The 18,763-nt window shown below is 34.1% G+C and overlaps 2 protein-coding genes and 2 pseudogenes across 2 annotated transcripts; 3 read left to right on the forward strand and 1 right to left on the reverse strand.

Moving 5' to 3' along the window:
• Nucleotides 1-231: 231 nt before the first annotated feature.
• Nucleotides 232-7,478, forward strand: LOC121223538 (protein transport protein SEC16B homolog). Its single transcript, XM_041105230.1, has 14 exons — nucleotides 232-394; nucleotides 553-2,500; nucleotides 2,737-3,057; nucleotides 3,342-3,461; nucleotides 3,548-3,670; nucleotides 3,797-3,952; nucleotides 4,411-4,536; nucleotides 4,648-4,782; nucleotides 5,167-5,294; nucleotides 5,375-5,483; nucleotides 5,559-5,882; nucleotides 5,959-6,108; nucleotides 6,177-6,475; nucleotides 6,676-7,478. Exons 2-14 carry the CDS (start codon nucleotides 836-838, stop codon nucleotides 7,193-7,195), a joined length of 4,176 nt encoding a protein of 1,391 aa, XP_040961164.1. The 5' UTR covers nucleotides 232-394; nucleotides 553-835; the 3' UTR covers nucleotides 7,196-7,478.
• A 1,119-nt stretch (nucleotides 7,479-8,597) lies between these two features.
• LOC121223543 (peroxisome biogenesis protein 19-2-like) lies at nucleotides 8,598-12,922 on the forward strand (annotated as a pseudogene).
• On the forward strand, nucleotides 8,704-10,509 carry LOC107942533 (pentatricopeptide repeat-containing protein At1g63330). Its single transcript, XM_016876226.1, has one exon. It carries the CDS (start codon nucleotides 8,704-8,706, stop codon nucleotides 10,507-10,509), a length of 1,806 nt encoding a protein of 601 aa, XP_016731715.1.
• Nucleotides 12,923-14,544: 1,622 nt separating the features above from the next.
• On the reverse strand, nucleotides 14,545-17,988 carry LOC107942530 (probable pectinesterase 68; annotated as a pseudogene).
• Nucleotides 17,989-18,763: the final 775 nt, after the last annotated feature.

Genomic DNA, 18,763 nt, shown 5'->3' on the forward strand with positions numbered 1-18,763 from the left:
ATAAACATCTTAATCAAAACCAAAAAAACCAAACAAGTCAATTAAGTGGGTTTTAACTGACTTTTGCTCACCCTTATATGCAAGGGTCTGATTGGAACAACATACTGACTTTGAGGTTCCAATTGAAGCCTATTGAAATTAAAGATCAATTTAACAATTTAACCCATAATTTGAGGATCTTCGCGCAGTTACCCCAATAATAATTAACACACTCCACATCTGAAAAAAAAAAGAAAAAAAAAACAAAAGAGGAAAAAAATAGTTTCCTCCAAAAACAAAAAAACAAAAACAACGTTTTCTCTCTTTGGCTTTGGCTGATACGAATCAAGCTCTCTATTTTTCTCTTCCCTTTTAAATTTTTTTGTTGTAACTACACAGGTTTTCGCCTGAATTTGTAAGTTATTTAATTTGTTGTATTTCGATTTGATTATTTTTAGTATTCATTAGGTTTCTCTTATTGTTTTTGAATTTAATGCGTTAAGTTTTTGTTTCAATTTTTATTTATTTATTCGGTTCTTTTTTGTAATTTGAAGTTGAATTTTATTGTATTAGGATTGCAGAGATCTCAAAATCCCTAGATCTTGCTGGTTCGTTTCTGATGTATTATCATCTGATTGCGGCGTTTAGCAGTTGGATCTCGATGCCTACATAACAGTTTCCAGCTCGAATTGCGAAGATATTTCTTTATAATTACACTTTTCGTTAATTTTTTTCTATATATTAAAGCGGTTTTTTGTTTGTTTGTTTATTTTGATTCTGTTGTTAGATCGTTAGGGTTTTCTTTGGCATTTTAGCTCGTTAGCGTTTTTTTTTTCTTTTCTTTCAATTTGGTTCGATGGCTTCGAATCCTCCATTCCAGGTGGAGGATCACACGGATGAAGATTTTTTTGATAAGTTAGTTGATGATGATGATGATGACAGTATGGGTCCCACCGTTCCTAAATTCACGGAGAGTATTGATTCCGATGATACTAAAGGCTTTTCCAATTTATCAATGGGAGAAGATTCCGGTGATGAAGAGGTTGATAGTCATGCTGTAAAGGAAAAAGATCCTGTGGATACAGGTCCAGCACTGGCCAATGTACCCGTAGTTAATGAGCCAAATGATTCATTGGGGTTTGATAATAGTGTGGTCGAAACGACTGATCATCTCCTAGAAGGAGAACTGTCGGAGGCTGGATTCAATCAGGATTTAGGTGAGAATGTTGGATCTAAGAATTCTGGGGTTAAGGAAGTAGGATGGAATTCACTTTTTGCTGATTCTAACGAGAATGGGGTGCATGGGTTCGGTCATTATTCCGATTTTTTCACTGATTTAGGGGAGAATCCCACAGGGGTTTTCCCATCTGAAGCAGGTGAAATTGCAAAAACGAGTTTTGTAGATCATAATTCAGCTAGTACTTACCAGCAGTATCATGATGGCAGCCATGATCAAGTTTATGAAGCTTCTGCTGCAAATAATGGAAATGAGCAAGATTTGTATAGCATTGACTATTGGGAGAAAATGTATCCAGGGTGGAAGTATGATGCAAATTCTGGGCAGTGCTATCACGTGGACAGTTCAGTTGGTGATGGCAGTTGGAACACAGATGTGAAAGCGGAGGCTTCTTATTTGCAACAGACGGTTCAGTCTTTTGCGGGGACTATGACAACCTTAGAGCGTGGTGCCACGGAGAATGTGGCAGACTGGAATCAGGTTTCACAAGTGAATAATGGTTATCCAGAACATATGATTTTTGACCCTCAATACCCTGGTTATTACTACGACTTAATTGCTCAACAGTGGTTTGCACTTGACAGCTATAATGCCTCTGTTCAGTCAACTGTTCAAGATGATGGTCAGCAAAATCAAAATGGATTTGCTTCTACTGTTCAGAATTCTCAAACTGATACTTCTAGTATGTATGGTGAACATGGACAAGGTGATAATTATGGGTCACTAGGCCTTGGAAGCCCTGGTGGACATCATAATTGGAGTGACTCCTATGGTACTTATAAAAGTCAAGGTTTCAATATGTGGCAGCCTGGGACTGCTGCCAATAGTGGGGCACTTTCAAGCTTTGATGTGAACAAGCAATCAGATACATCTTTTGGTTTGAATATGCCTGTGAACAACAATGCAAGTAACTTCCAGTCATCCTATAATTCTCTGCAGGAAGCTCAGTCTGTCAATAGTGCTAATCAGGTTCATACTGAGGCCAATGGGGTTACTGGGTTGCAAAGCTTTCTTCCTAGTGAAAGCTTCAACAACCAGTTTATCCAGACAAATTTAAAGCAAAATGAGCAAGTGAATTTCTCAAATGATTTCTATGGAAGCCAAAAATCTGTTAATGTTGCCCAGCAGGCGCTTCAGAGTAGCCAGCCATTTCCTTATGCTTCCAACACAGGGAGATCATCTGCTGGCCGTCCTCCACATGCACTTGTTAGTTTTGGGTTTGGTGGAAAACTCATTATAATGAAGGATAGTAGTCCTCTGCAAAACTCGTCATTTGTTACCCAGGTTAGACTACTTTATAATATAATTTATTTAGTAGAAGCTGATGGAAGTAAGAAATAGTATGAAGTTGTGTCTCTTGTTCTAGTTTCCAGAAAATATATCTTTATTGATTGAGGGTCTAAATCATGGTTTTGTAGCCAGGGGATCCCTTATTGAGTTTTAAGTACCAAACATGATGCTCTTGCTGTAAATATTAATTATTCTAAATGCTAATGTTGTATGATTATGTTTATTTGAAGGATTCTGTGGGAGCCTCTATTTCTGTTCTCAATATTTTGGAAGTTGTCAATTCAAACACAAGTGTTTCCGCTGCTGCACCAGCAGCCTGTGATTATTTTAATACTCTGTGCCAAAAATCCTTCCCTGGTCCATTGGTTGGTGGAAATGTAAGCAATAAAGACTTGAGCAAATGGATTGATGACCGAATTGCCAGCTGTGAATCACCTAACATGGACTACGGAAAAGGTGAAAATATGAGAATGCTTCTCTCATTGCTTAAAATAGCTTGTCAGCATTATGGAAAACTTCGGTCTCCTTTCGGCTCTGACACTCTATTGAAGGTAAATACTTTTATTGTAATTTTAACCTTCTTTTTTTATTAACAATGAGGTTTCACTTTCCTTAAAAGTTTTCATTTTCGCTTTAATTGTATCTTGTAAAGATGCTTGTCCTTTTTCTTTTCATTCAATCTAATGATCTTAGGCTTTCTCGCATACAACTCAAGAAATAACTATTCATTGGAGGTTTTTTCATATACAATGAAGTGAGACTGTTTTTGTCCGTCTCTGCTTTCTTTTGTGTGTTATATTGTATTTCATTCTTATTGGCATGCACCCATTTATAGGAGACTGATACTCCAGAATCAGCAGTTGCTAAACTCTTTGCATCTGCAAAGAGGAAGGACGCATCTTATGGTGCTCTTAGCCACTGCTTGCAGCTATTGCCTTCTGAAGGACATGTTCGGGTATGCCATCAACTATACTTTACTATTTTTATCATTACAGACTGCTTTTGTCTTATTTTCTCAGTTATTTTTAATATATGTTATAGGCAACTGCAATTGAGGTGCAGAATCTTCTGGTTTCTGGTAGAAAGAAAGAGGCTCTACAGCATGCACAAGAGGGTCAGTTGTGGGGACCTGCACTTGTTCTCGCGTCGCAACTTGGTGAACAGGTTTGTGTTTTTGTTCATTAAATTGTCTGTGACATACTCTTATTTTCATGTTGAGGAAGGTTTGACTGAAGCTGCAATCTCTCTTTTTTACCATTGGTTCTTGGCGGTGACTTTGGGTCATTGTAGTTCTACATTGATACTATTAAGCAAATGGCACTTCATCAGCTGGTAGCAGGGTCTCCTTTACGGACATTATGCCTGCTAATTGCAGGGCAACCGGCAGATGTTTTTTCCACAGGTTCCACAATTGATGGCATGGATTTGTCTCAACAGCATGCAGAGGTAATATATTGGTGCATGGAATTTAATTCTAATTCGTTATTTTTCAGGGAGGAAAATTTTCTACCAAAGAGGTATTAAGACAAATAAATGATCTGATTATTTTTTGATTCTTCAATAAAAGACCTAAGAAAAATATATGCCTGTGTGGTGAAGTGGTTACCCACAAGAAGAACGAAATAGGTTAAAAGGATTGTTTTACACATACTTCTGATGCTTCTGTTCTTTGTATACCTTTTTGGAATGATCATGCAATGCTATTGGAAAGAAGTGTAAGTTAGTTGTGGAGAATTCATGCTTCATTCTGCTACTGCCTGTTACTTTTGTTTCATCTAAAATTTCATTTGACCACATGTTTCTTCTCATGTGACGTCCATATATTTGAAGTCAAATTAATAGGACTACTTTTGCTGTAACCTGTAAGCAGCTGAATTCCCTTGCTTCTCCTTTTTTATGGGCAGGTAAGGACTAATTTAATGCTTGATGATTGGGAAGAGAATTTGGCCGTAATAACTGCAAATAGAACCAAAGATGATGAGCTTGTAATTATCCATCTTGGAGATTGCCTGTGGAAGGAAAGGAGTGAGGTACATTATTTCTATTCTAGCCTCATTTTCTCACTTTTGGATAGCACACTTACATATTTTTTTATCCTTAAATGTTTATAAAATGCCTCTTACTCGAGAGTTCTAATCCAGATAACGGCAGCACACGTCTGTTATTTAGTTGCGGAAGCAAACTTTGAGTCATATTCAGGTAGTGCTAGACTTTGTCTTATTGGAGCAGACCACTGGAAGTTTCCCCGAACCTATGCTAGTCCAGAGGCTATCCAGGTGCTCCTCAAATTATTTTGGTCCTTAATCATTGTGTTATTAACTATATGTCAAGCATGGTATTGGTACTTTAGCATGTTTACTAGAGTTTATCCCCTCTTTATGACTGTTTTACTGTGTAGTTGAGGATGGTTTTTTCCTAGTTGGGGGAAATGTAAATGGAATATCAATCTTCACTGTGCAGTCTCTGCATCTCTCTCTCTTCGTGAAATTTGTATAATTTTTTATTTCTATGGTAAAGCCATCTCTTGTAACTGATTGTATATAATGCCAAATCCCAGCTGTTCATGGATGGGCAAGGTTCTCATTTTTTAGTGTGTAATTTTTAAGACATCACCCTGTCACTTATGCCTTTCAAAATCTCTGTTCTTGTTTATTTCACAGAGGACTGAGTTATATGAATATTCAAAGGTGCTGGGGAACTCTCAGTTTGTCTTGCTACCATTTCAGCCATACAAACTTATTTATGCGCACATGCTGGCTGAAGTTGGAAAAGTTTCAGATTCATTAAAGTAAGCATGTTTAAGTTGTTTGCATTTGATTTCTGAACATACATTTCATTCAAATTGTTAACATAACAAGGCTAGTTCAGGTACTGTCAAGCCGTAGTAAAATCTCTGAAAACTAGTCGAGTGCCTGAGGTAGAAACTTGGAAACATTTAGTTTTATCTCTTGAAGAGAGGATAAGAATCCATCAACAGGTAAGTTTTAGCTTCTCGGTTTATGCTTTCTCATCAATATCTTCTCTCTGTTAATATTGGGCTTTGCTTTTGCAGGGGGGATATGCTACGAACTTGGCTCCAGTAAAATTAGTTGGTAAGTTGCTAAACTTTTTTGATAGCACTGCGCATCGAGTTGTGGGGGGTCTACCACCACCTCCTACATCAGCATCAAATGGAAATTCCCAAGTTAATGACCATTTCAACCAACAAACCGGGCCAAGAGTCTCAGCTAGCCAATCAACAATGGCTATGTCATCTTTGATGCCCTCATCTTCAATGGAACCTATAAATGATTGGGCGGGTAGGGGGGCTGATGGTAAAATGACAATGCATAATAGAAGTGTTTCAGAGCCAGACATTGGCAGAACAACAAGACAGGTTCACAGCTACCTTCACTTGAAAATATATTTTCTATTAGCTGCTTGTGCATCTTATTGATATTTAATGGGATCAGGTTGATTCATCAAAAGAAACAGGACCATCCAATGAACAAGGCAAACAATCAGTCTCAGCAGGGGCATCTCGCTTTTCTCGTTTTAGTTTTGGCTCACGGCTTTTCCAGAAAACTTTTGGGTTAGTCTTAAGACCTCGCCCTGATAAACAGGTAATTCCTTTTACTTACTGTCGAACTAATTTAATTTAATTTAATTTAATTTGCGTCGTTATCTGAAGGCTAAGCTAGGTGAAAAGAACAAATTCTACTATGATGAAAAACTTAAGAGATGGGTGGAGGAAGGTGCTGAACCTCTGGCCGAAGAACCAGCCTTGCCACCACCTCCAACCACTGCTTCATTCCAGAATGGAACATCTGATTACAACTTGAACTCTACATTGAAGAGTGAAAGTTCGCCGCCTAATGGAAGCCCAAAATTCCGAAATCCAACCCCAATAGAACATGCTTCCGGGATCCCTCCCATTCCTACAAGCTCCAATCAATTCTCAGCTCGTGGACGGATGGGTGTTCGAGCAAGGTACTTCTAAAGTTTTACTTTTTAGCAATGCCCATTATTGCATTTGAATGATGCTATGGAACAAACTTGGTGGAAAATAGGCTAAAAGGGAAATGGATGTCAAAAAGTATGATAAGGTAGTAAATGTAGGATTTCAATAGACCTGGGTAATATTTACGTTTTTCATTTGATTTCCCTATGCCATTATGATCTCTCGACAGGTATGTGGACACTTTCAACAAAGGAAGTGGTGGCCAAGTGAATTTATTTCAGTCACCTGCTGTTTCCTCCGTTAAACCTGCTGCAGCCGCAAATGCAAAGTTCTTTATTCCCATGCCCATATCAACAACAATGAGCGAACAATCAATGGAGGCAATTACTGAAAATGCACAAGAAGAGAATGCTACTAACAATAATCCCAGCACTCCCACTTCCACTTCTAGTGTCAATGACTTTTGTCAATCTCCCAGAACTCTGCCGGCAGTGACTAGGCCAAGGTTCCCAAGCATGGATAACATCCCTCAAGAAGTCATTACAACAAATACCAATGCCTATCCATCACCACACTCACGACGAACAGTCTCGTGGAGTGGAGGCAACTTTGATGATCCATTAAGTCCTCCTAGTAAACCCGAAATAAGACCTTCAGGAGAAGCACCGGGAAAACCTCCACCATCGTTCATGCCTGGTCCAGCTAATGGTAGTTTTGGAGATGAACAACTACATGAGGTGGAACTTTGACCTGAAGATTCGTCGACGATGTAAATATCAAAAAGTTTTGTTCCTTGGATCCGAATACGATATTTCCGAGCATATACAACAATGGCAGCATGCACCAGTCTTAACTTTTTAACCCTCTTTACCCTCCCCCTTTTTCAGCATTTGTATTTTGATATTTTTCAGGTAATTTTCTTAGGTTTCATTTGGTTGGTAAATTTTTGGATAGAAAGGGAAACAAGAAACAGATAGCAAAAGAAACAAAAGCATGAAATCAATCAAATGGAGTCTTATTTAATTGTATTAATAGGGTTGTTTTTTTTTACATGTATTTCCAGCTGGCTATTTATATTTGTTTTTTGGTTACTAAAAAAAGAAACAAATGCCTTAAGAGTAGGCATCATTTGTACAGCATTTGTTCATTTGTTGAAGAATGGAAATATTGTGTTGAGGACAAAGCAATATGATACAAATATTATATTATAGTTTTAAATATCAAAATGCTACCCATACGTGGATTTTATTTTACAACCAAAAATAACTTCAATGTACATACTCCTTGGAATAGGCCTTTTATAGTACATTAATACTATATTTGTTTATAATTTGGTCAAAGAATATTCAAATGATAAAATATAAAAAGTATTTGTGATAAATGAAATGAAATGCGAGTATTCTTCTTCAAATTTTTTATATAAAAGATGTAAAAACATCATTTTTAAAAGATATAAAAGGATAAGGGATAAATCCCTAAACTATATATGAACTAATAATTGTATACATGATATTTTGATTTGATCCAATTCTTGTAAATTATTAACATAATTATTGTTGTAGCATCATTTTATGTTTATATATTAAATACATAAATAATTATATTTATCAAATATAAAAATAAATTGATGTATTTATTTCTTTAAATGTATATGGTTAAATCAAAATTAAAGTTTCAAGTATCTGCATAAACTATAATTAAAGTTTCACGTGTATAACTACACCAAATTAAAGTTCATGTACATAATTACAAATTAAATCAAAGTTCGTGTATAATTTTAAGATTTATCTCAAAAAATAAAAATATCCCCATAATAATATAGTTTACTTTGTAAAACAATGATTAAGTTAAAATTCAAAAATATAAAAATATCTTCATAATAATAATATAATTTACTATGTTAAAAAAATTATTTAATCATTACCTAAAAAAATTCCGACGAATCCTTAACTTTAACTAATATCTAATTTTACGCTCACAAATTAATAAAGTTAACTTATATAGGCTTATTTAGGGGTTAAAAAAAATTAAATAGGGACTTATATAAATAAAGTACCATAGTTTAGGGGCTTTTCCAAAATTTTAGCCAATGGGAAAATTTGGAATTTGGAGCTGAATTTAAAAATAGTTTTGGGGCTTATTCAAAAGTTTAGGACTCACAATTAAAAACCAGAAGCAAACCACTATCACCCCAACCCCCCAAAAGCCGAAACCTGCCGGCCCTCAAATTGGTAGCCGCTAAATCCCCTCCATGATAATGAAGTGCAAGCTGCACAAAACTGTTCTTCCTCGTTTTCATCAAATCGGTAACCATTATTCACTTCTTCATATAAAAACCAACTCCTCCTCCTCGTCGTCCTCTTCTTCTTCTTCTTCTTCTTCTTTTAATGGCGTATACAGCGCCACAAATTCATCCAAGAAAGGAAATAGAAAAAGGTATGAGTTTCATAACATCGTTGATGCCCTTACTTTGTTTAATAAAATGACCCATGTTTCTCCCAAGCCATGTATTGTTGAATTCAATAAACTATTAGGTTCTATTGTGGGAATGAAACATTATGCCATTGTTGTTTCTCTTTGTAAACAAATGGAATTGTTGGGGATAAGACATGATGTTTATACTCTTAATATTTTGATGAATTGTTTCTGTCTTTCGAATTGCGTCAATTTCGGATTTTCAGTTTTTGGAAAAATGTTGAAGCTTGGTTATAGATTGAATTTAGTTACTTGCTCTACTTTGATTAAAGGGTTTTGTACTCAAGGTAAAGTTGGTCAAGCTGGTAAGTTGTTTGATGAGATGGTTTTAATGGGGTTTCGACCGGATTTGTATGTATATACGATAATGGTTAATGGATATTGTAAAATGGGTAATAGTGATGGCGCTGTTAGAATGTTGAGGGAGATGAAAGAAAGGGGTTTCAGGCTTGATTTAGTGGCGTATACTTCTGTTATAGATTGCCTTTGTAAGAATAAGTATGTATCAGAGGCTTTGGACATTGTGGATGAAATGAAGGGCAATGGTATTCAACTGGATGTTGTTACTTACAGTTCGCTAATTCGGGCGATGTGTAGTTTGGGAAATTGGAGTGAGGTGAAGAGATTACTCGAGGAAATGGAGAGGAACGATTTGAAACTGAATGTTGTGACTTTTAATATATTGGTTGGTGGATTTTGTAAAGAAGGGAAAATTTCTGAGGCTCTAGGTGTGGTTGCAATGATGACTCGTAAAGGGGTTTGGCCTAATGTTATCACCTATAGTGAATTGATAAACAGGTATTGTTTGCAGGGTGAATTGAGTGAGGCTAGAAAGGTTTTTGACTCGATGGTTAATCTTGGATGTGAACGTAATGTATTTAGTTACAATATCATGATCAATGGATACTGTAAAACTAACAAGGTAGATAAAGCGCTAGAGCTCTTTCATGAAATGACTCGGAAAGGGCTGGCTCCCGACGTTGCTACATACACTACTCTTATGGGTTGCATGTTCCAAGTAGGGAGGCTTTCAGATGCAGAAAAACTCTACGAGAATATGCGTGCTTGTGGTCAAGTTCCAAATCGTATTACTTACTCAGTTTTGCTAGATGGTTTATTCAAAAATGGTCAAATTGATGTGGCATTAGAACTATTTCATGCAATGCAAAACAATGAGTTAGAACCCTATATTTTCCACTATAATATCCTACTTGATGGCTTGATCGAAGCCAAGCATTTCGAAGCTGCAACAAGACTCTTTTCACACGTCTTTGCTATTGGTTTAAAGCCTAGTCTACCGACATATAACATAATGATCAAGGGACTTTGCAATGAAGGACTACCTGAAAAAGCATATGATCTTTTCAAGAAGATGGAAGAAGATGATTGTTTTCCGAATAACATCTCTTACAATATTACAATTCGGGGTTTCCTTCAAAGAAATTACTTGTCTAAAGCTATGAAAATTCTTCATGAAATGGTAAATAAAGGATTTTCTGCTGATTCATTAACAGTAGTCATGTTAGTGAACCTATTGGCAGTGAATGAAGAAGATCAACCAACTTATGAGATAAGGCAGGCATTGTGAAGATTGTCAAACAATAAAGAGGAAGTTTCACAGTGAATATGAACGTTTACTAGGTACGCAACGTCTCTTTTATGTTTCTATTACTGTCATTCTTTTGCATTCTTCAGGTAATTTTAATATTATCGAGCCAATTTTTATTGTTATTTTACTAGAGCTTCGTAATGAAATGGTAGGAGCTGCATCATTGAAATGCTTTAGTATAAGCTAATGTACCTGCCCCAAAACCCGAGTCTTATTGTTATCTCTAGCTAGTTGTAACCTTAGTAACAATGAACCACCCTGTATTTGAATAAAGCTTGTTGAAGTGAATCAGAAAGGGAAAATGAAGCAAAAGTACAAAAACAATGCAGAAAAGGCTCAAAAAAGATTCTTTCACAGCCGAATTGGTAAATAATGATCAAGATTTAACAATACAAATAACCAAGTATAGTTCATTGTTTTTACTCCACCTGCTATATAGGTTTTCTATAGTTATTTTATCTAAATTTCAGTTTACTGAGCAACTAAAGTGAGAATGAAGGCACCCAACAGAGTCAACCTCTTGCTTTGAGAAACACAGCTCAAGTAGGCCAACCTGCGCACATGAAATTCAAAAAGCCATCATTTTAAAGGAATGTAAATTTGATGCCAAGATAAAGATTAAGTGGAATAGAGAGGCAACCGCCTGCAATCACTGAATTCATTTTCACACTTTCAGAGCAGCTTGTGAACCATGTTTTTTTTTGTGTATTTGGTGGTGACTCTTCTCAAAAATATCAACAAGGTTTTCCATGAGTTTAGAATTTCATTGGTATGCTTGGCGATGAGGAAGCAGACTATTCCTGTTGGTCGCTCAATCTTTGCAACATGCTTCTCAACTTCCTGGATTTTCACTTGAAGTTGCTGGTGATAATTTCTGACCTTAAGGCAAATGAAGGCTGCTTGAGCTCAACCTGATGATATATAGACCTACTTCATGGTACTATGATTCTCTGTCTTTAATCTTTGTTTTAATTGTTTTTCTTAAACCTCTGAAGTTTGAACCCTTTTTATCTCAGATGCTTTGGATGATTTCCAGAATCTCAACCTTACCCCTCGTCCTCAAAGGTAGCCTCCTCATGTCTCTTTACATGTACTTTTATATGTATACATATATATCGATAAATTTCATCCCTTTATTTTTTTTATTTTTCTCTCAATATCCCTTTTTGTTTCAAGTCCAATTTTTCCCCCCAAGCTAAAATCCATTTCTTCTATTTCCTCCCTCAAAAGCTACATATTTTAGTGTTTGTGAAATTTCTGCCAAATATGTAGCTTTATATTTTGTGTGCAGGAGGGGATGATGAAGAGAAGAAGCAAGAATCTGATACTTTACCTAGTTTTCAAAGGTTAGGAATTGGATTACCTGACTTGAAGTGCAAGAAAAAGGGAAAGCAAAAGGTTTTCAAGGGAATCTCATACTGCAGAAGCTCTTGATAAATCGAGAGAACAGACCAGAGAAGCTGTAAAAGGATTGGCATCAATGTCGAAACTTGGCGGAGATGATCTCAGTAAGGATGCAATGATGGAGGATTGGTTCAAGCAGTTTGAGGAGCTTGCCGGGTCTCAGGTATATTTACTTGAATGTTTTCTTTTTTCCTTTCAAGGCCTTGTTTATCTCAATTATAATTCAGATTTTTGCTGTAGGTGTAATTTTGCATTTCCGGTATTTTCATACATTAACCTTTTTCTACTTTAGTTCCATCTCAAACTTTCAAACTTGTTGGGTTAGTTTTGGATCAGATCAATTCAGGTTTTAAAATTTACCGATCATTTTGATTCTGTGTCAATTTCTAGTTCGATCATTTTGGGTTTGGGTCAATTTTAGGTTCTAGTCATTTTGGGTTTGAGTTTGAGGCTCGGGTTTTTTTTCCTGACAGGTTAAATATATGCACGTTAATGTTTTGCTTTAAAATTCATTGTTAGCCTGTGTTAGTGTGTTATCAATTGAGACAGGTTTTAGGTTTCATTAGTAGCACATGCTAGGGAATGCATACTTATTCCTTCATTTTGATCAGGACATGGAATCGGTTGTAGAGACCGTGATGCAAAAAAATTTTTCCAAAGAGATTCTTCATGGACCGATGAAGGAAATAGAAGAAAGATACCCACAGTGGTTAGATGAGCACAAAACCAGTTTGAGCAAAGAAGAACACGAACGATACTCCCTCCAATACGAGCTGATAAAGGAACTTAATGAAGTTTATGAGAATGATCCTCATAACCTCTCCTGGATCGTTGACCTCATGCAGAAAATGCAAGAATGTGGCCAGCCACCAAATGATATCGTGCAAGATCTTGCTCCTGAATTCGGCTTATGGAATCTTGACTAGCTGTAAGTTCCCTTTCTTTTGAAGCAATCTAATAATGGAAATAAAAGAACATTCATTTTCAATGTTCTAGCTTTTGTCCAATCTACTAGCCAATGTCTTCCCGAGCTATGGCACAAATTTTAAATGGTTAAAGTATGTAGGAGGTCTCTGTATTATCGGGACTGGATCAATTTAGTCCCTATACTATTAAAAAGAGTCAATTAAGTCCAAATTGTAATAGAAATAACATTTACTATATAAAAAATATCTTGAAAATTATTTTTCTCAATTGCAATTCAATTACAAAAAAAAATATCATTTAAAGAACCATAAAAGAATTTAAAATATTAACTCTATTCCAATTTAGCCCCTATTGTATTATTTTTAATAATACAGGAACTAAATTGATCTATTTAATAATAGGACTAATTTGATATAGTCTTTATGATACAAATATTTCTTAGGTACTTTCATCGATTTTAAATTGGTCCTAGACTTCAAATTCGTATTCTCGATATTATCAATATCTTATTGATACGTCTTTTAGTCAGTGTAGCTGTTAATTTAGGTGTTAAATGTTAGCTTGAATCTGATGTTGGACATATTTAAAACACTTGTATCAATTTTTAATCAGGTAATTTGACTTCTAAGTAATTTGATCCTTGTAAACTCAATGTTCAAGCATAGTTTTTTTTTTGTCAAGCTTATATATGGTTATTGTGAAAGATGTTCAGTAGCCCAAGGTTCAATTGTGCTCCTTAGGTGATTCTTTAAATAAATAAAAAAAAGTCTAATCATGGTTTTAGCCCCTCCTACTTTACTGGAAATTGAAATTTTATCGTTCTATTTTAATTTGGTATAAATGGGTTTCTTTTACTTTTATAATATTATTAGTAGGTTCAAATTGATAATACAGTTAGTTGTTAAAGTGATAGAATTTTTTAAAATTTATTATTGCTTGTACATTTTACATGATTGACTAAAATTTTGTGTAGTCTTTGTAAGATCAAAGAACAATAAGAAGAGAGTAAGTTGCATCAAATATTTTCAAACAATGACTCACTTTCTCTTTAAATTTTAAAATATTCTAATTACATCCTCTTGAAGTTATATTAATCAAAGCTTTTCATTTCTAAAACCGTTAATTTCATCGCTAAGTGACACATAAAATCTTGTGTAACCTAATTTAAAATTAATAAAAATTAAACCTTAAAGTTAAAAAAATTAAAAGAAAAAAAAGCAAAACAGTGAAACTTCGGTGCAATTCACTCAATACAAGGTTTGTTTTTATTTTTAGTTTAATTTTTTTAATTTTAATTATGCCACATAAGATCTAAAGTGTCACTTAATGGTGAAATTAATTGTTTTAGTAGCAAAAGGACTTGATTGATATAATCTTCAAAGTTAGGGATGTAACTAGAACGTTTTAAAGTTTAAGAACCAATTTAAAATGTGAGTCATAGTTTGAGGATGCTTGGTGCAATTTATTGAAAAAAAATTAACTTCACCTCATAATCTCAATGAAAAGTGGAAACAACTATGTTATTAATCTCAATGAAAAGTGGAAAACTATGTTATCAATTTAGATCTATTAATAATATTATAAAAGTAGAAAGTTCAAATTATTTCAAATTAGCCTAATCGAGGGACTAACATCATAATTAGACCAAAATGAAAACACCGGTTTCTTTCGAAAGATAAAATGTATTAAATATTAAAGAATGAATTGAATGAGAAATAGTACATTATGTTTATTACAATATATGCAAAAAAAAAATGAAATGAATCAATGAAATTTGCAAAAGAAATAGAATAACTTAAGACTATAGTGACTGTTGTGAGTATTGGGCTAAGCATCCCATGGTGCTATCCAATGCCTCCCATTGACAAAACTTTTGGCTAAAAATGGATGTGCTGTCTTAAAGTCGAGTTCCTTGGCCCTTCCTACTCCACCAACCGCGGCAGCTCCGGGTCCCCAACATTTATATACTCCAAAAAACACTGTTCTGTAAATCAAAGGGAACAACGGTTTTGAGTCGAATCAGTTCGGATTAGATCATTTTGAGCTTGAATTTCAATTTGCATATTGAGGTCTTTTTCAAGTTCAGATCAGTTTGAGTTTAGATCATTCATGTACATATAAGAATTCATAGGAAAGAAAAGGGGACATACTTATTCTGGTTGTTAACATGGTCCCAGTCGTCCCAACCGCCTTGAGCAATGAGATTATCAAAGTAGGTGTAAGAATAGACAATCCTGGAGTATTGACCCATGGCTCGACCTACATAAAGTGGGCCAGTACCCGTCACTGCAGTTTACAAAAGCAAATCCGCTTTTCTCATCTGGTGAGTTCCTATCATGGGCTGCTATGGATCCAAATCTCGTAACTATGGAGTGTAATTCACATTCCTGTAAAACATTCCATTTCTCACTATTTTATTTCAGTCTCATATTGCAAGCAACAACATTTAAACCCTAAATTGGAAATTTAAAAAAATCTTGAGCTAAAGGCATAAATTTTTTTCTTAAGACGACTTAAATTGAATTATAATTTTTTTTTGTGAAGGACTAAAAAGGTAATTTAACCATTTAGACGAAGGAAGGGCCAATGCCCCTTCATGACCCCTTTGGATTCAACCTAACATGAGTAGACCTCTCAATTCTTATCTAACTCAAAAGCTTGATTGGATTAATCCGAATCTTAACTAGACTTATCTCAATTTGACTATAAATAGTCAACAAATTGAACTCATTCTATCCGTATTTTAAAATAACTTCGAACCCAAATAATAAAACCCTAAAATATCTCAATTAATATCTAAATGTTACAAACTCAAATAACAAAACCCAAAATTATCCAATCTAAAAACCTTAATTGATAAACTCTAATTACTCAAAACATAAAACAATTCTTACCCCAAATGGCACAAAAACAAAACAGCTGAAAATAAACTAAAAATTTTAAAATTTAAAATGAATGACTTTCTGACATGGAAAAGCTCTTTTCTTTTTCCTTTTGTTTTTTGTAAAGCTTTTATGGATAAGAGAGTCAGATTGGCCCTACACTATAATAATAAATAATAAATAATAGGTTAAAATTCACCATAAGTCCCTATACTTTTCAAAAATTTAGAATTTAGTCATTATAATTTTATTTTTAAAAATTTAGTCCCTCCACTTTTCAATTTAAAAATTCAAGTTTAATTGTTAACATTATTAAAAATTATCTAATTAAATTTGTTGGTACGATATTTTGAAATTAAAAAAAATTTTCGATGGCCAAAATAATTTTAACAATATTAACAACTAGACTTAAAATTTTAAATCTGAAAAGTAGAGTAATTAAATTCTTGAAATAAAAAGTATAAGGGTTAAATTTCAAAGTTACAAAGAGTATAATATTTTAACCTAAATAGAAAAAATAATATTTGTTCTTACTTTGTACATGGAACGGCCATTTCCGAAGATGAAGTCGATGGAACCCTCAATATAACATTGCTTGAAATAATGACGTCCGGCATCGTCGCAAAGAGTGTCTTGTGCACCGTAGAATCCACACCCCGAGAAATATGCCTTGTCTCCAGAAATACGGAACGCCACAGCTTGCCACCCTTGCATTCCTGGCTTCGGAGCCGGTGCTGTATTCTACATGATTTAATGCATTGTAACTTTTTCTTTCCATCATTACAAATTTAGACGATGAGTTACTAGGGTTTGAATTCTAGCTACACAGGCTATATTATATATATATTTTACAATACCGTACAATGCATTGACGGTGTATAATTTTATACGATGCTAATAAATTTGATGAGGTCACATAATCAATAATCTTCTAAGTTAAATTTATTTACCTTCATTTTTAATAATGTGTTATCATCATATCCATTAATAAAGCATAGAATTATACACTATCAGTGCATCGTAAAAAAAAGCTTATTTGCAACTTTAAGAAGAGAAATGTTTTCGCATTAGTCAAATTATAGTTTTGGTCCTCTAATATATTCAAATTTAAGATCTAATTTTTATACTTTAATCTAACATAATTTGATATTTACTTTTCTAATATCATTAGTTAATCTAAATAGTTAACCTTGTTTCCTATTCTAGTTTTAAAAAGGATTAAATCACTTTTGGGGCCTAAATTTGGCAATTATTTCCACATTGAGGCTTGAATTTTTTTTTGTCAAAGTTAGTCATTGAACTTAGCAATTATTCCTATATTGGGACGTGAACTTTTTTTTTGTCAAAATTAATCCCTAGACTTGTTAATTGTTCCCACTTTAGGGCCTAAACACTTTTTTGTCGAAGTTAATCCTTGATATTTCCTTAAAAACCCTAAAATTCAAACCCCAATGTAGGAATAATTGTCAAGTTCAAGCCCCAATATGATAATAATTATCGAATTTAGGAATTAACTTAAACAAAAAAAAGTTCAAGCCCCAATATGAGAATATTTAGCTATTTAAACACAAACTTATAGCAAATTAAAATATTAAATTCTCAATACCAAAATCATAATTTAACCTTTCTTTATATTTACCTTGAAGCTAATATTTCTAGCAGAGAAATAATTAGCATACACAGTAACGGAAGCCGTTTGATAAGTACGCAACTGTTGACCATTAGACCCACGGTCACAAGCTCTGTCGTGCCACTCAATAAACGTCGTCTCTCTACCCGCACCTTGAAACGTTATGTATGGCTTCGTCGCCGGCACCACCAACTTCTCTCTGCCATCACCACCACACATTATTCTTAAAGTGCTTTAATATCTATTACTACGTAAAAAAAAAATTAGTACATGTATTGTCCAGGGCTGATTAAGATCATAACATTCTTTCTATTATTCTCCGGTACAGCATCAACGGCATCTTGTACTGACCGGAACTGACCCGACCCGTTAACATCAACCGTAATCAACCGGTGACCAATGGGTCCAATCCATTTATGGTGATGCCTCGTTGTATTAGTATTATTACAAGAAGAACCATTTGCTGTTGCCACCACTAACGGCGGCCTTACAAGACATAAACAAAAACATACGTAAAACAATAATAAAAAGGAATTGAAACTAGATGAAGATGAAAACTCCATTAAAATAGAGCATTAAACAAGCAAAAAAGAAAACTGGGATTTTCTTTTTCATGATTATAGATTTGGTTTTCATGGTATTTATATTGTACCACAAATTGAGATTAAATTTTAATAATAAATTTTTTGGGTGTTTGCAACGGTCATTTTTTTTGTTCCCTCCTTATGGCTGTATTATACGTAAATTTGTGGGGTTGGATTTGCATTATCTACCATCGAATATAATTTCTTAGTATATGTTTCTGTTTTTTTTTTGTCATTTTCCGACAGAGATTTGCTTGTTGTTTATTTATTAAAAATTTCAGAATGAGTTAGATTTTTTTAAGTAAAAACTATAAAGGTTAATTAAGTTTTAATTTGATTGGTGTGGGTATTGTTGCTAATGCAGGAGGACATTGGTTTGAGTGCGTTGAACCGCATTATCCTCCTATTTATGGGTTAGAGAAGAGTTATTAGTAGTTCTAGACATTGTGTTAAAAAGAACATATATGATTATAATCTAAAATGAGATTATTCAAAAAAAAGAGAGTGTATCTAATTATATACATAACACTATATTATTATCTTTATATTGTAATTTGATAAAATTTTCGTGTAACGTGACATATGATTGATGAAAAATAAATATATATATATGTTAAATTGATAAATATTGATTAAAATTACCAACAACGATTATGATTGGATTAGGATCTTTAAATTGCAAAAGTAAGAGACTTGATTTTTTAGCTTATTAAGTATATGAACTAAATTTAAAATTCTGTGAAAGATATTTTAACATCTTTATATATACATATATATTGGTCTAATTGTGAATTTCATCTCTTTAT

Source organism: Gossypium hirsutum, chromosome A03 (genome assembly GCF_007990345.1).
Source record: "Gossypium hirsutum isolate 1008001.06 chromosome A03, Gossypium_hirsutum_v2.1, whole genome shotgun sequence".
NCBI lineage: Eukaryota > Viridiplantae > Streptophyta > Magnoliopsida > Malvales > Malvaceae > Gossypium > Gossypium hirsutum.

Coding starts and splice junctions, on each gene's coding strand:
- LOC121223538 (XM_041105230.1), top strand. CDS start 836: ATGGCTTCGAATCCTCCATTCCAGGTGGAGGATCACACGGATGAAGAT. Junction 3,953..4,410: donor TGTCTCAACAGCATGCAGAG/GTAATATATTGG, acceptor TTTTATGGGCAG/GTAAGGACTAATTTAATGCT. Junction 5,295..5,374: donor AAAGTTTCAGATTCATTAAA/GTAAGCATGTTT, acceptor AGGCTAGTTCAG/GTACTGTCAAGCCGTAGTAA.
- LOC107942533 (XM_016876226.1), top strand. CDS start 8,704: ATGAAGTGCAAGCTGCACAAAACTGTTCTTCCTCGTTTTCATCAAATC.